Source organism: Rana temporaria, chromosome 10 (assembly GCF_905171775.1).
Source record: "Rana temporaria chromosome 10, aRanTem1.1, whole genome shotgun sequence".
NCBI lineage: Eukaryota > Metazoa > Chordata > Amphibia > Anura > Ranidae > Rana > Rana temporaria.
In genome coordinates, this window is record NC_053498.1 from 93,687,534 (window position 1) to 93,704,170 (window position 16,637).

General features: G+C 41.3%; 1 protein-coding gene across 7 annotated transcripts in view; it reads right to left on the reverse strand.

Moving 5' to 3' along the window:
* Positions 1-1,735: 1,735 nt before the first annotated feature.
* LOC120915320 (serine/threonine-protein kinase BRSK2-like) overlaps positions 1,736-16,637 on the reverse strand; it is a 375,368-nt gene continuing 360,466 nt past the window's right edge. For 4 of the 7 annotated variants that reach the window (XM_040325718.1, XM_040325717.1, XM_040325721.1 and 1 more), the window contains 5 exons: positions 15,903-15,951; positions 13,748-13,871; positions 11,736-11,916; positions 6,472-6,561; positions 1,736-2,484 (listed from right to left, as the gene is read on the reverse strand). In XM_040325718.1, coding sequence (XP_040181652.1) covers positions 2,261-2,484; positions 6,472-6,561; positions 11,736-11,916; positions 13,748-13,871; positions 15,903-15,951 — 668 coding nt within the window. In that variant the 3' untranslated portion in view covers positions 1,736-2,260. The remainder of the gene's footprint in view (positions 2,485-6,471; positions 6,562-11,735; positions 11,917-13,747; positions 13,872-15,902; positions 15,952-16,637) is intronic. The other 3 variants (XM_040325720.1, XM_040325719.1, XM_040325723.1) reach the window with 1 other exon arrangement.

Here is a 16,637-nt window from a genome sequence, read left to right on the forward strand (position 1 = left end):
GTCTGATTGTTGCTGTAAGAAAGATCAGAAGACGTTGTGTATTGGCCCTACAGCTTGCCTGTTAAGAATGTTAAGCACCAGCAATGAATTCCCTTTAACTTTTATTATTTCAGTCTACAAAAACAATATCTGCCAAACCATTTTTTGATTTATGCAACAGGCTTCAAAAGGTGTTACGGAAGTTTTTATAAATTTGCACCTGTCATTTCATGGTGCGCAAATTAACAATGTTTCAATGTCTTACCTGTGATATGAGTATAGGAATACCTCACTGCCACCAAAGCTGGGTACACACTGGTCGAAAACTGGCCTGTACAGCAAAAACCGTCCGACTTTCGTTAAGTGTGTACAGCTGACTGTCCGACAGAAGGTGGTCTAACGACGCCACCTTTGCCAAAAGGACATGCTGGACAACCTTAATGCCAATTGCTACAAGTGCTGATCAGTGAATCTTGTTGGTGGTGGGGAGGGAGGTGTCATTTCCCCTGTCAGCATTAGGGTTGCCACCTCATCCCTTTAAAACACATATTAATTGCTGATTAAGGTGGTAATTAAACTCATCTGCATCAAATTAGCCCCAGAACCTGTGTAATTAATATGTGTTCGGTTTTAATCAGAATACAATAGCACAGCAGATGAGATTGGCACACCAACATTCCTTATGCCGGTACGGCGATCTGTCAGTTTTATCTTGCTCAGCTCACTGGGTTCAACAAAAAACACTTGTAGTGCGTACCAAGCTTAATATCGCTTGCTTCCCATTGTTAGCAGCATAGGATTACTCTCCATGGGAGCAGCATCTTGCTGCAGCAGTCCATCTCACCCTTTGCTGAATGAAGCTAATCGATCTGCATGTTAACCTCTGCAGCAATATTGCTTCTCTACCAGAGAGAGCTGTAGCTCATAGCTGGAAGCTGGTGGTGTGGCACAGGCTGTATTAGTGGAACAATGGGTGACACTTTGGAAAAGACTTTAATTGGGCTTCAAATGTTTTCTGCCTCTACACAGTGGTGCTGTGTATTGGACTGCCAACTATATTATTGGATTTGACTAAAATTTACCCATCAATGGACAATGCTAGAAGATAACCAGAAGCCAGTTCTGTATTGCAATATATCTTTAGGCTTAAATTCATTGTCCTAAATAAGTACTATGTTGCCCAATATAGCAACAAAAGTGCTTTAATTCACTTTGTCTCTTCTTTTACAGGGCAGAATATTCTTACTTCAGACAAAAGAGGCCCTTTTGTGTTTACCATGGACTGCTGGTGTGACAAGGAGTCAAACTCATGGACTGCTTTCTACTGTTACACATGTAGCTTGCACATATAGTGTGATTTACACTAGGAGCCCTTCGATATGAAGATTCAAGGAGCTTGAATGTGATAGAAAAAGACTCTCCTAACACACATTTTGTGTGTGTATATATATATATATATATATATATATATATATATATATATGCGCATTAGCTACAAATCACTTTGCTTTCGACTTGATCTAAAAACCTGAATGTGAAATATTGCCATTGCATACATGTTGCAAGTCTATGTTGCAGCCTCATAAAAGGATGGAACTATCTGAGCCAAGAGATGTGAGCACTTACTATGCTCAAACGTATGCAGTGTGAGCATGTTCAAATCAGTCAGATCTTTTGTCTTCAGCTGCCCAAGAAAAACAAAAAACAAAACCATAAAAAAAGACTAATTGTGAAATTAAATAGCCCCACTCCCAAATGGATTCCAAATAAATAAATAAATATATTAAAAAAAATAAAATAAACATATTAATGAAGAATTTCAGTTTCTTCATAGATTTTGTATCCTTCTGTTTTATTTTCTTGATTTCCATTTGCTGTTTCCCGATTTTTTTTTCTTATTTTTGATTTTTTGGAAATATTTACATCTTCACAGTAATGCCAACAAGTAGCTCCTGTGTCTTGCTCTCTTGCTCTTTTGCGGTGTATGTGCTCATTGCTCTGTATGTTCGTGCAATTGTACATGTTTGTGTATCAATGACCAATTTGTCGAAACTTGGGTATGCGTAACAGTCTATATTCTGGCACACGTGGAAGTGTGTGTGTATGTGTGTACACCTGGGATAGGATAGGATATATGTCTGTGTACCTATATGTAAGCATATCCATAGAAGTTTTCTCTCAGACATCAGGGCGCTGCCTTCTCTTGCATCATTTTGTTCATATTTGTAGTGTTCGATCAGATCTGTGTCAGTATGTCCTGACACCAAGTGTTCCCCAAAGGTCATGGCTGTGTTTGCGTTCCGTTGGAAGCCAAAAGTTTCTTGTCTTTGGAGGATCCCCGCCGATGGTGCTCTGCCATGTCAGGCTCAGAGCGCCGTGAGTTCTGGCAGCTTCTGGTTGGAGTGCCTGGCGGTCGGCTTTGATGTCCATTCTTCTCATCTGGTGGCGAGAAGAGAAGGTGATCCAGGGAACACTCCATCTGGGTTCTTGCTGTTATATTTGCTCCTAAATGAAATCATTAGTTGCACGTATCGCTTGTAGAAGGAACTTACAGCCTAACAGTCATACAGAGAGATCCGAATGCAGGTTGACAACAAAAATAAAGGCAAATGATTCTGTTTTATAGCAGAAGTATAGTCTAAACTCATGTCTAACTTACTGTGCCCTCAACAGATAGTAACTGAAGTTATGAAATACAGTTTTTGAAGGACACTATGCTTCAGCATTAGTAGGTTGGCCTCCGCTAAAAGGACATTGTGGATGGATGTACAGAACTAACTATTTAACAACTCTGGTCTAGCATTGGCCTCCCTTTCAGCATGATCATGTGATTAATGCTGGTCAAGCAACTGGTATTGAAGAAAGCCTGGAAAATAATTTCCTTCAGTAATGTTAAGTAGTCCAAAATTGGGTTTACTGTTACTGTTCTAATGCTGCAATAGTACAGTAGGACAGACATGTTTATACCATAGGTCAGACTCATGAGTCTGTCCAGTAAAAACTGATATTTCAGGTTTGGGCCGGATGTCAGAAAGCTGAACTGCCCATCAGCTTCTCCTAACTTTGTGGAGATTTCAGCAACAGTATATTCAGATCCTCCCACCTACAGTGGACAAAGTCCCCATAGCAACCAAAATGAGTTCAGTTTCACAAAAACAGTGAATCTGTAGCCAAGCCCTTACTCATACCTGTAGCTGCAGGCACGGTAGAATAATAAATCGTCAAAATTCAAAAATAGACACTCTTATCGGATTGTAGTGAGAGTCTCTCTCCCAGCAGTGACTTAGCAGCCTTCCAGTATTCTATGGCAGCCCATACAGTACACATTTCTGTCATTCAACCAGCGAGTTGAAAGAAAAAGTTACCCATTCTACATAGGGGAATAACTCCCTTTGTGCTACAGTACTGTGTTGTACAGAAGTCGATCGATAGATCGAAAATTCACCCAGTCCCTGCTGAACTGGCCGAAATCCAATCTATGTATGGTTGGCTTAATATGCACACAAAGCACCTGCTTCTATTGTAAACACAGAGCATCTTAGAAAGATGTCAATCTACTCCTGGGAGAGAGAACGGAGTGAGATAGCGCTCCAAAGAATCCTACTACAACCAGACCAGACTTGTTTTGTTATGAATTTGGGGATAAGTTACCTGACATTGTCTGCAGCTATGCGTTTTCACAAGAGAATCTCGAGTCTGCAAAATGATGACATCAATGTACTATACCTACCAGACATATTGCAGCCCTCTGCAATTTCTCAAAGACCTTTGAGAAAGTCTAGAGGGAAGCAACACGCCAGCTAGGCGTGGTCTATTGAAATCATCATGCTCGGTGGGCCTGCGATAATAGTGAAGATTGCTCAGCCAGGTAACTAGTGAGGACTCAACATTATTTTGTGAAAATGCATGTGCATAGTTATCTAAATGTGAGTAGAATTTTTTAGATGCATTTAACTAAACAAACAGTGAGCACTATGATGTCTTCTTATATTTATAACTGTACAAGTTCATAGGCGGCATTAGAAGGCAGACCTAATGCAAGAATGCGACCTGGGGAACCTTGATTTTAATGCTTTATCTGAACTCCTGTTTAACACTGCGGTCCACTGAAATAGGTGAGGGCACATCTGAGAGTGCACCTGGGTAAGGTGTTGTGTCACGTTTGAAGTGGATGGAATTATAACACCACTGATTCAAAGATTTTTTGTTGGTTTTAACATTGGAATTATAACACTGCTGTTATATAGTATATTGGGAAATTTTTTGAACTTGCTAATTATATGCATTGTACAGTATGTGTACAGGGGATAGTATATGTTGTTTTCTCATGGTATATATATTTATACAAATATATGTTCTTTTGTGATTGATCTTTATATTGTTTAGCACAGGTACTGATTTTCTGAGTACATCATATTGGTTTGATTTAGGCACTTAGAGGAGCGCTGCACTATTTTGTCACTGATTTTCTATATGACGTTTATTTGGATTCATAGCCAACATGAAACAGGTTTCAACATGCATACAGCAAGCATTATGCTGTTTTTTTCATATTTGCTTATTTTCCACATTCAAAATAAATCTGTGAAAGTCTAAAAGGCAACTAATGCACTCATTACAACTAAGAATTTGTAATCTGCAATATATCACATTTTTGTTTTTCGGTCTATTACTCCTTTAAAGCAGATTTCAGCTCGCTTAATCAGCATTAGCTATTTTAAATCATTTTGCTGCTAGCATTAGTAAATACATATGAAGGCCAAAATGATGTCATAAATCTCAGGAGTCTTCCTGGGCAATTAATTTCCTTTCATCTGGAGGAGGGAAGGAGGGGTTTTCTCAGCTAAGCAAACCCCCCTGCCTGCATGCCTGAGCTAAGGGCAGATGGTGTTTTTCAAAATGATTTCTTAACAAAATAAAGCATGGATACATGGATGGGCAAGTTTGCTTTCAGTTTTGAAAATTAATTAAATAGTGCTTTCAGTTTGTCCGTCTGACTTTTTTCCATCGGATATTCCGATCGTGTGTACGAGGCATTAGGTGAAAAGCCACAAGGGTTTATATCCCCTTTAAGCTGCGCTTTTCGGCTGCTAGAGGGGTGCTTTTAACCCCCAAGAAGGGGTTAAGAAGGGGTTAAAAGCACCCGTGTTGTAGCACTTCGGAATCACTATTCAGCACTGCCCATCCATTCCGCCCCAAATATGCTGCTTGCAGGACTTTTTTTTCCGTCCCGCAAGCGCCCCACTTTCACACTGGGGAGGCAGGTTTGAGGTGCTTTACAAGGGCTATTTTTAGCGCTAAAATGCCTGAAAACTGCCTCAGTGTGAAAGCAGCCAGGGTTACTAAACCCACAACAGTAAAATCAGTCTGTAAATGCAGTAAACCATGCTTGTTATACTCACTGTGGAACTTAAGGGGTTACTACTCTGCATTGTGTAAAAGGCTGTTTTATTCAGTATGCACAGATCCTCCTCCTCCTGCACTGTCTATCTGGGGAAGGCCAGCTAACACAGGCAGGGTAGCCGACCTGCACATGTTGTGTCTTTTATGCTGGAGAAAACATTTAAGCCCCATACACACTATCAGTTTTCCTGTCAGTTTTCTCTTCAGGTTTACCAAAACCATGTAGTGCAAGGGCCTGCCTGATTGCATACAAATTGAAACTCTTGAGGTTTTACCTCATATTAGATGGTTTTGGTAAACCTGAAGAGAAAACTGTCAGGAAAACTGATAGTGTGTATGGGGCTTTACTTGTTGATCAGAGCTAGCCAGATCACATGATATTGACATCACACATGTGGGCGTGTATACAGGCTGCAGTGGAAATCTCCACTTTCCTGAACTCTGCACTGGACAAACTGTGCAGTTTATCATGTAACCGTGGTATACAGATCATTTATAAGCCGTGGGTACTGTGTGTGTGTGTGCTTGACGGACTGGGGCGGTATGGTGGACGAACTTTTTTTATATTACTGGGTATAGTAAGACTTTAAAGTGGAAGCAAACCCATCCATAAAACAGTTGCCTTTCCGGCACTTGCCGGAAATGTAAGACTCCAATTGGTTGTCTTCTCAACTGTCAAACCATCCAAATGGCTGATGTCATAACTAATCACATGTGCAGCATCATGGCAATTGTAAATTAAACAGAGGACAGGATGGCAGCTTCCTTGGCTGAAAACGATAGGAGGATTTACTTCTACTTTAAGTTCAGCTTTAAATCAAAGCAGGCACATGTAGACTGCTGAAGAAATCACCCTGCTCCCTCTAGTGTCTGCTATTGGTAACTCATTCTGGGATACAATTATTTTCCCAAAAGGCTGCCCTGAACATAAATCGTGAGTCATGCGATATACTACCTGCATTGAGGATGTGTAATTGTGGTACTTTAATGAAACATTGTTTTAATACATGGAAGTCATTTAAGGACAGTATTGCCTTGCTTTTCTGGTTTATGCACATCTTTAGAATATAATGATAATCATGTACATACCTGCTAGGGCCTGAACTGAAGGCTGGTCATGTGTGCTCAGCAGCTGTGCCTGAATAGTTTCTACAACTCTCTTAAATCTGCGACTGGGACCTGGAGAGACATGAACAGAACAGATAAACAGGCAGTGAAAGCACATAGATGTAGGTACATCTGTAATAGTATATAAGTACTAAAAATGCATTAATATATAAGAAGTTGCATTGCCATGTCTTTTATTTTATGTCTCTAGATATTCTGAGGCATATAAATGTCCAAAACTGAAGCCAGCAATAAAGAGAACATTTAAACATGCAAGGTGTCCGTCATAATTTAAATCCAGTCATCTGACCATTAAATTTGGCAATAACTTTTAATATTTCCATCAAACTTAAAGGGGTTGTAAATGTTTGTTTTTTATTTTCTAAATAGGGTTCCTTAAGCTAGTGCATTGTTGGTTCACTTACCTTTTCCTTTGATGTCCCTTCTAAATGATTTTTTTCTTTGTCTGAATTTCTCACTTCCTGTTCCTCCTCAGTAAGCTTGCCCCCATCATCCGAGCCGTAATGGCTGGGGGTTAGTCAGCGTGCTCGCCCCCTTCCTTTGGGACTACATCCCTGCGGAGGGACGCTGTGAACACAGCATGTAGGATGTAGTCCCAAGGGAGGGGGCGAGCACGCTGACTAACCACCAGCTTACTGAGTGAGAAATTCAGATAAAGAAAAAAAAAATTTAGAAGGGAAAAGGTAAGTGAACCAACCATGCACTAGCCTAATAACTTTACAACCGCTCATAGACAAAATACGTCCTCGACTTTGTGCGGTGATATCTGAATGATGCCTGCAGCTACAGGCTTCATTCAGATATCACTGTCTTCAGCCGGCGATTTTGTGCACAATAAGAACGATCAAAGTGGCAGTTCTGATGCTTGATCGTTCTTATAGGCCCCCTCCCGCCGCCATCCGGTGCTTCTCTGGGCTCTCCCGTGCCATTGGGGGCCCGACGAGCGAATCGGCCGGTGCTGGCTGGGGAAGCATAGAGATGACTGTGACCAGATGGTCACCAGTCATCTCTATGACCGTCGGAGGCCCGGGCGCGACGTTATGACGTCACGCCCGGTACCCGGAAATAAACAAAGCCGCAATTGCGGCTGTCGGTGTGAGGTCGGTGAATGTTTTTTCACCAATTTCATGCTTGTAAGCTTCTTATTGACCCCACATCTCTCCATAAAGTGGACCTGTCACACTGATTCATATTACAAGGGACGTTTACATTCCTTGTAATAGGAATAAAAGTGATCAAAAAAATAAAAAATAAAAGTGTAAAAAAAAAAAAAAAATAAGTAAAATAAAAATAAAATTAAAAAATTAATTTTTTAAAACGCCCCTACCCCCGGCAGAAGCGAACACGCATGCAAGTCCCGCTCACATATGTAAACGCCGTTCAAACCCCACATGTGAGGTATCGTCACGTGATTTAGAGCGTGTGCAATAATTCTAGCACTAGATCTCTTCTGTAACTCAAAAATAGTAACCTGTAAAAAAAATTAAAGCGTCGCCTATGGAGATTTTTAAGTACCAAATTTTGGCGTCATTCCATGAGTGTGCGCAATTTTAAAGTGTGACATGTTAGGTATCTATTTACTCGGCGTAACATCATCTTTCACATTATACAAAAAAATTGGGCCAACTTTACTGTTTTGTTATTTTTTAAATCATGAAACCCTTTTTTTTTTCCCAAAAAAGGGTGTTTGAAAAATTATTGCGCAAATACCGTGAGAGAAAAAAAGTTGCAATGACCGCCATTTTATTCCCTAGGATGTCTTTCTAGCAAAAAAATTGTGATTTTTACATGAAGGAGAGAAGTGCCAAAATAGGCCGGTTGTAAAGTGGTTAAAGTGGATATAAACCCACTCGCACTCTGTCAAATGTTTCCCCCCTGTCTGTTATAAGAACTGAAAAACTGCAGATTCTGTGGGTGGGTCTGTTGTTTGGAGCTCTGTGGGTGGAGTCGTGATGTCAGTAGACTCCCCGCCCTCCTCTACACTCCCCTTGTCAACATGCATTTTTTCCTGTGTATTCCTTACACTAAATTCTGCTATGATCAATAACATCCAGTCAAAATCCAGAAAAGTAACCACATGACTTCAGAAAAGGAGTGGGGGGGGATTAAAAAATAATGCCTGTCTCCAGGCTAGTGCATGAGATATGTAAATAACCTGTCACTCACAGCAAGGGGGCGGAACGGACTAAGGTTTTTCTCTGTTAGTCTGTTTTATTTCACTGAACAATAAAAGAGGATTGCTCAGAGCTGAATTAACTCTGTGTGGCAAGACTGGGCACAGATGATAGGAAATCTTATTCTGTACATTGTGACATCAAAAAATAAAATAAACATTTTGGGTTTACATCCACAGGAACCTATTTAGAAAATAAAAAAACTAACCTTTACAACCCCTTTAAGAAAAATTGCAATATCTGATACGAATTGCAAAATGTGACCTCGTCGTTTGGAATATCTCCAATAATTTTTGGGACATTTCTAAAAAAAAAAAATTCTATCACTCTTTTTTTTTCTCTCTTCTGCCTGAGCTGTTTAATCATATCTCACAAATTTTATAGACCCAAAGAGTATTATGGTAACCCTAATAGAATCAAATGTCAACTGATTACATTGTCCATGCCATTATTGTATTGACTACATATACTTTCTTAAGCATTGCCTTTGCAGGGTTTAATAAAATGGACTATCCAGCCATTAATGATCAGTTAGGCTGATCAGGGAGATAGGCAGGGCCGGCGCCAGGTGCAAGAGAAGGAACTTGTCCCAACTGACATGCATGAATATTTACCAAATCTATACAGGATCCCCAGTAAATCATAAAGGGACTAATTGGGATCCGCTAAATAGATAAAAATGTACTCTGCATATAGAGAGAAATCCCCCCCCCTCAAGGGAGAGGGCTGTTAAAACTTTTATATGGGAGGCAGCTTTAATCAGACCAGCTAAAGGGGGCTCAATCTCTAGGGCTAATAGGATAGGGGAGATAGGGTATCCCAGACAGGTGACTATGTATAGAGAAGGACGAGGAAATGTCATTATTAACGCTAATCTTTGCCATAGGGGAGTTGTAACACAGTGTAATGAGTTAAAATTTAAAATATGCAGTACCCAAAGCAGGTATGGCTATTCCTTTCTATTAAACACCTTGTGTGGGAATGCAGAAACTGGAGAAACCTCCTGGCAATGACATTTGGTTTACATTAAGGGGCAGATCCACAAAGAGAGTACGCCGGCGTATCTACTGATACGCCGGCGTACTTTCAAATTTCCCGCGTCGTATCTTTGTTTTGAATCCTCAAAACAAGATACGACGGCATCTGGGTTAGATCCGACAGGCGTACGTCTTCGTACACCTTCGGATCTAAGATGCAATTCTTCGGCGTCCGCTGGGTGGCGTTCCCGTCGTAATCCGCGTTGAGTATGCAAATTAGCTATTTCCGACAATCCACGAACGTACGAGCGGCCGTCGCATTCTTTTACGTCGTCTCTAGTTGGCTTTTCCCGGTGTATAGTTAAAGCTGCTATATGGTGGCGTACTCAATGTTAAGTATGGCCGTCGTTCCCGCGTATAATTTTAAAAATGTTATTTTGTTTGCGTAAGTCGTCCGTGAATCGGGCTGGACGTAATTTACGTCCACATCAAAACAATGATGTCCTTGCGACGTCATTTAGCGCAATGCACGGCGGGAAATTTAGGGACGGCGCATACGCAGTTCGTTCGGCGCGGGGACGCGCTTCATTTAAATGAAACACGCCCCCTACTCGCCGCATTTGAATTGTGCACCATTACCTTGCGAGAGATAGACTACGCCGCCGTAACTTATGGCGCTAATTCTTTGTGGATTCGAAGCTGGGAACAGTAAGTTATAGCGGCGTAGCGTATCTCACATACGCTGCGCCCATGCAATTGTTTGTGGATCTGCCCCAGAGTGTTTAGTATGGCAGAGACAGCAAGAAGCCCACAATCGGTGTATATAATCAAACAGATTTCTGTTATCACAAGCAACGGGTTCCCAAATCACCAGATTTCCAACAGAAGGTAAAGTGGTGGACTTGTAGATTAAAGCAATGTTTGGATAAAGAACTAAAGTACTAAGCAGTAAGGCCCCGTACAGACGACCGAACATGTCTGCTGAAACTGGTCCGTGGACCAGTTTCAGCAGACATGTTCGGTGTGGGTAGGCCCGAGCGGGCAGGATTCCAGCCAACATTTGCCCGCCGGGCCTTTTCCCAGCGGGCAAATCTTTCTGGACTTGTTTTAAAACAGCCCGCTGAAATCCTGCCCGCTCGGACATGTTCGGTCGTCTGTACAGACCTACCGTACATGTCCGAGCGCCTGCCATCCCTCGCATGCGTCGAATGACTTTGACGCATGCGTGGAAGCATTTAACTGGCAGGGCCGCCCACGTCGCCGCGTCATTGTTTACGCGCGGATTTCTGTATGATGGTGAGTACAGCCACCATACAAAAATCCCTGGGCATACATGTACGGTGAAAACGGTCTGGCGGACCGGTTTCATCGTACATGTATGCTCGTCTGTACGCGGCCTTAGGCTGTGCTACCTGTTGGTGTTCCAAAGTTTGAATTTCAAATTTGACTGGAGTGTAACTGTAACTGAGCTCAACAAATAGCTTATTACAGGCATTACTTACAACAGTTATTTAAAATTCCAAATTTCCATGTATGTTCTACAACCATAGGAATAAACTAACATCATTTCCATATCCATCTTTATATGTTCAGCTGCAAGGTAAGAACTGGCCATCCTCTAAAGTTAAACATAACAGCCTGTCAATTAATGAATCGTTGGTTGATGATGAATTTTTGCGATCAGGGCAGATTGTCCTTGGTGGGAACAAAGCAACTCAGCTCCAGGCTTGTGACAGTCTAATGAATCGTGCCGTAATGGGAGGACGTTTGTCCATCACGGGAGATGCTGTCAAGCTCCGCTGTCAATCACAGTTTTGCTTTATGTAACGGTGTTACAGAGTGCTTGACAAATTTACAGAATGAAAGAATAATTGACAATTTGGCCTCTTAGAAGCTTCTGCAGCAGCTGAGGCATGTCATCCCCACAGAGGAACCTTACACTTGCTCCCAGTTTTTCTAAATACTGTGTATGTGTTAAACTGTCGGCCTGTTATCCATTTGATTAATTCACCTTATCATAAAAAAAACTGTCCTCCCTATTTGTTCTTGCCATTAGCATGCACGTCAAGTTTACCTGATATTAGAGTGAAGGTCACAGAGTAGATGCCATTCTCTTTTTGTGCTTCAGCTCCCTCGGAGTAACTGATGTCCACCTGAAATTTGACAGGTTTTTGGAACACAGATGGACCCCCTGATGACTTGTACTCCGCTCTGAAGCTGGTCTGAGATATCACGCTGTGACTTAAGCTTGGGATCTAAAGTAAGATAAAAGGAAGGAATTAAGCAAAACGTTTAACTGTTCAATTGTAAGCTTTAACAAGCGGGGCCGTACTACATTTCCAGCAATGTTGTGTTTAACCGTGAATTTTTGCTGTACAGTATACACTGATGTAAGGGACTATGGGAAATGTTGGCAGTATATAAAAGATAATAAATAGCAAAAAATGTCAACATGTTGCTGCACTAAAACTCCCAGGGTGCTCAACTAGCAAGAGACAAGTGGTGACATAAGGGTATCATTTATATTCACATTATAATAGAAGTACACATTGTCTTTCCAATTGTAAGCATATTAGTCATAGGACTGGGCAAAATAAAAACAACTGTTTAATGTAGGGGAGTGCAAAAAAAAAAGCATCTTTATTGTATATCACAGGACACAGAGGAGTTCACAATCATAAATAACTACATGGGTTATACTACCCCCTTATGGTGAATTGACACTGGCCAACAAAAAGGAAAGAATTCCAACACCATCCCAGCTCAGCTAAGCTTCAGTTTTGTGCCTGAAGGTGATGGATGCTTTCCTGAGTCTCTCTAAAGATCACCTTTTCAGGGATAGAAAATTGACCCCTAGGAAGTACTATCATACTTAGACAGCTTATTTAACTTTTTCTTAAATTCATAAGTTCTATTGTTGACTGTATGGCATGGGGAAAATTCTAGCTTTTCTCCAATCTGGTCTGGAGATGTCCTTGGCTATGAGTATCATAAAGGGACAAATCCTAGCCTTGATGGTGCTTTTTTCAAGACCTGTTGTGTCTCATTTTTTGGTCAAAGCTTTTTTTTTTTTTTAAGGTAGTCACTCAGATTGTTCCTCCTGTGTCCCCCTCTATCTCCATGGAATCTTAACTTGGATTTGTTGGCTTTGCCCTCTTCCACCTTTGAACCTCATTAAGAGAGATTCCCTTGCCGCTTCTTTTGCACAAGGTTGTCTTTTTGGTGGCTATTATCTCAGCTCACAGGGTCTTGGAGTTAGCCACACTTTCCTGCAAGGAACCTTCCTGCTCTTTCACCAGGGAACAGTGATGTTGAGGTGTCAGTCCTCTTTCTTGCCTAAGGTGGTTTCTTCGTTTCACTTGAATCAGGACAGTGTTGCAATCCATTTGTCCTACTCCTAAGTGTACAAAAGAGAAGGTGCTTCACACTTTGGTTGTTGTTTGGACTGTTTGCATTTTCTCTCATGTCTACAGCTTTGTTTTGACAGTCTGATTCTGTTTGTTCTACCTAAATGACTTTGTAAGGGTCAGGCGGCTTTTAAATCCATTATTTCCAGGTGGATTTGTCAGCTCATTTCTCAAGCCTATGAGATCAAGGGTGAGGATAGTACTTTCCTGGTTAGGGCCCATTTCTCGAGGAATGTCAGTGCCTCCTGGGTCATTCAGAATCAGGCTTCTGTTTTTGAAGTTTTTAAGGCTTATTCCTGGTCTTCTCTTTACAAGTTTATGAAGTTCAACCAGGTTGATGGTTTTGTCTCTGTGGAGACCAGTTTCAGGTCTTGCAGCTAGCTTTGTTGCCCTTTTCTGTTTGGGTATTTGGCCTTGTTGGCCTTGTTGCTCTGTTACCCACCCCTCATATTTATTGCTTTGCTATATCTCACATAGTAATGACTATTAACAACTCTGTGTCCTGTGATATACGATAAAGAAATTAGAACTATGTTTTATACATTATGCCTCACCACATATATTTTCCGAAAATACTAATTTGCAACAGTTGGCATTTATTTTGTCAAAAATCGTGGCCCGCATTTCTTCTATTATTACACAAATAAATACAGATGCAGTAAATAAAGATCATACTTACTGAGAGGAAAGCATGGACGATATCGGCCTTTATAGAGCTGAGAGGTTTGTCTTTGATTACTACAAATATCTGTTCTTCTTTATCTAAATTAATGAAATTACCAAACCAAGACTTCTTTGCAAGCCTAAAATGAGACAAAGTAAATGGTTAGATGCAATTCTAAATGTTATGGTTACAAAGATAGTTTAAAGGGGTTGTAAAGGAAAATATTTTTTTCCCTAAATAGCTTCCTTTACCTTAGTGCAGTCCTCCTACACTTACCTCATCCTTCAATTTTGCTTTTAAATATCCTTATTTCTTCTGAGAAATCCTCACTTCCTGTTCTTCTGTCTGTAACTCACCACCGTAATGCGAGGCTTTCTTCCTGGTGTGGAGAAAGCCTCTTGAGGGGGGAGGGGGCGAGCAGGAGTGTCAGGAGGCCCACTAACACACAGCTTCTTTCTCTATCTGCAAAGTAGAGAGTGTCCTGACTTGCCTGCTCGCCCCCTCCTCCCTCAAGAGGCTTTTTCCACACCAGGGAGAAAGCCTTGCATTACGGTGTGTAGTTACAGACAGAAGAACAGGAAGTGAGCATTTCTGAGAAGAAATAAGGACATTTAAAAGTAAAATTGAAGAATGAGGTAAGTTAAGGAGGACTGCACTAAGGTAAAGGAAGCTATTTAGGGGAATTTATTTTTTCCTTTACAACCCCTTTAACCACTTGCCGCCCGCCAATGACATATTGACGGCGGCAAAGTGGTTGTAGAATCCTGACTGGACGTCATATGACGTCCTCAGGATTCTGAGCCGCTGCGCGCCCCCGGGGGCGCGCATCGCGGCGATCGTTGTTGCGGGGTGTCAGTCTGACACCCCGCAACACCGATCTCGGTAAAGAGTCTCTCATTGAGACTCTTTACCACGTGATCAGCCGTGTCGAATCACGGCTGTTCACGATGTAAACAGGAAAAGCCGTTGTCGGCTCTTCCTCACTCGCGTCTGACAGAAAGCTCTATTTGTGGGGAAAAAAGGACGCCAGTTTTGTTTGGGTACAGTGTAGCATGACCGCGCAATTGCCATTCAAAGTGCGACAGTGCTGAAAGCTTAAAATTGGCTTGGGCGGGAAGGTGTATACGTGCCCTGTATGGAAGTGGTTAAATTAATTTATTTAACATGAAGATCTCAGTGAGCCGATGCCAATGACAAGTGAATCTGCTATTACTGCCCTGATAAAAATATTTTAGAAGACGAGAAAAGAGAAAAGGATATCTCCCAGCAAGTTTCTTGCTGGTTTTTGCCGAGAAACTCGGTTGTGTGTACGAGGCCTAAGTGTGAATCCAGCCTAAGGCAGTGAAACTGATCAAATCACCTGTGCAAAATAATGGAAAGCCTGAAAACATGACCCGTTGGTGCGCCTTGAGGACTGGAGTTGAAAACCCTGCATTAGAGTATGTATACCACTCTACAAATTTGCAACATAAAATTGTTGAGATGCACTTTAATATCTTCCTGATATGATAATGGTTAATCTGTATCCACAATTTTGAAAACCCAACAGCACAACATGAAATGGTCTTTAGGGGGAAAATCTCTAGTAGAACATTAGCTTACAGTTAGCTAGTTCTACCTTTGTTTCAGAGTAAAGAAAACTTTTATTAGCTGCTGTGACTATATAAGCCATCCTTCAGACCAGGGGTCAAGTCCTAGGGGAAAAAGTGTGGGAACTCCCACCCAAGATCCACTCCCCCACCAAAAAAAAATAAAAAATGATACGCTCATATGCATAAATACTAAAACCAAGTTCTTTCTAAATCCCGCGATAACTCGCGGCAGACCTCCGCAATGTCTCCTGAGAACAATGACAAAAGCTCCCAGGAGACATTGCGGCACACTACCCGATGAATCCATATACAGGAAGCGGCCAGTAACAAAGGATTACTAAGGTTCGCCTGCCCCTGACAGTGACTCGAGCTGGACATCGCCGCATAGTGAAGGATTGGCTCGGGCGGCTTGAGTGCTCTAGTCCTGCAAAGGGAACTGCGTTCCTGCTGTGAAAAAAAAGTGCAGGAACTCCGTTCCCATGCGTTCCCGCAGGACTTGAGCCCTGCTTCAGACATTCTCATATATGAGGCTCATTATTTTCTGTCCTCATCTATTACAGTTAATGAAGTGTACTCACTCTGGTGATGATTCTGGAGTAAGACTTGACATTTCTTCGGGAGTCGGTACTATGCAAAATACAAGCATAATTAAAAAGAGCAGATAAAACGCATTACCAATAAAGCTGCATAGAAATATACTCTAATGAAAATCAGGCTATTGTTTTAAAATTAGCTGCCCAATGCTTATACATAATAAGTATCATTTGCATCTACTTCCTTTCTTATATTTAGTAATAAAATATGGTATGAGTAAGGAACGTAAGAAACAAGATGTTAAAATTATTTAAGGTAAACTATGCAGATAACGTAATATATGCTTTTTTGCCTTGTCAGATACGGTAATATGCAGTCTCGGACCCAATAACCTAACATAAAAAGGGGCGGTAGGTTTTCAAACAAGATTCACACAACTCTCATTTATAAATCAATCACATTTCCAGTAGAAATTGGTTGGAAAAATGTGTGAAACCTGGGTGAAAGTTTTACAAACCTTGCATGAAAACATAGGTGGACCCTTAAGTGTTTATGCTTACTCTCTCCATCTTATTATATTAACTGATTGTAAAGATTAGAATGACCCTGTCAGGGGTTAACAAAATAAAAATTGCAGCACTTACATTTGGTGACCTCTTCACAGGAACTTTGCTTTGTAGCAGAGCTACTAGTGTCAATCCTATTCTGCATTTCCAGGTATATGGAACAGCGTGTCTCTTGCTAGTCACTGTATTTTCTCCATTAAGCCCCTACATCGC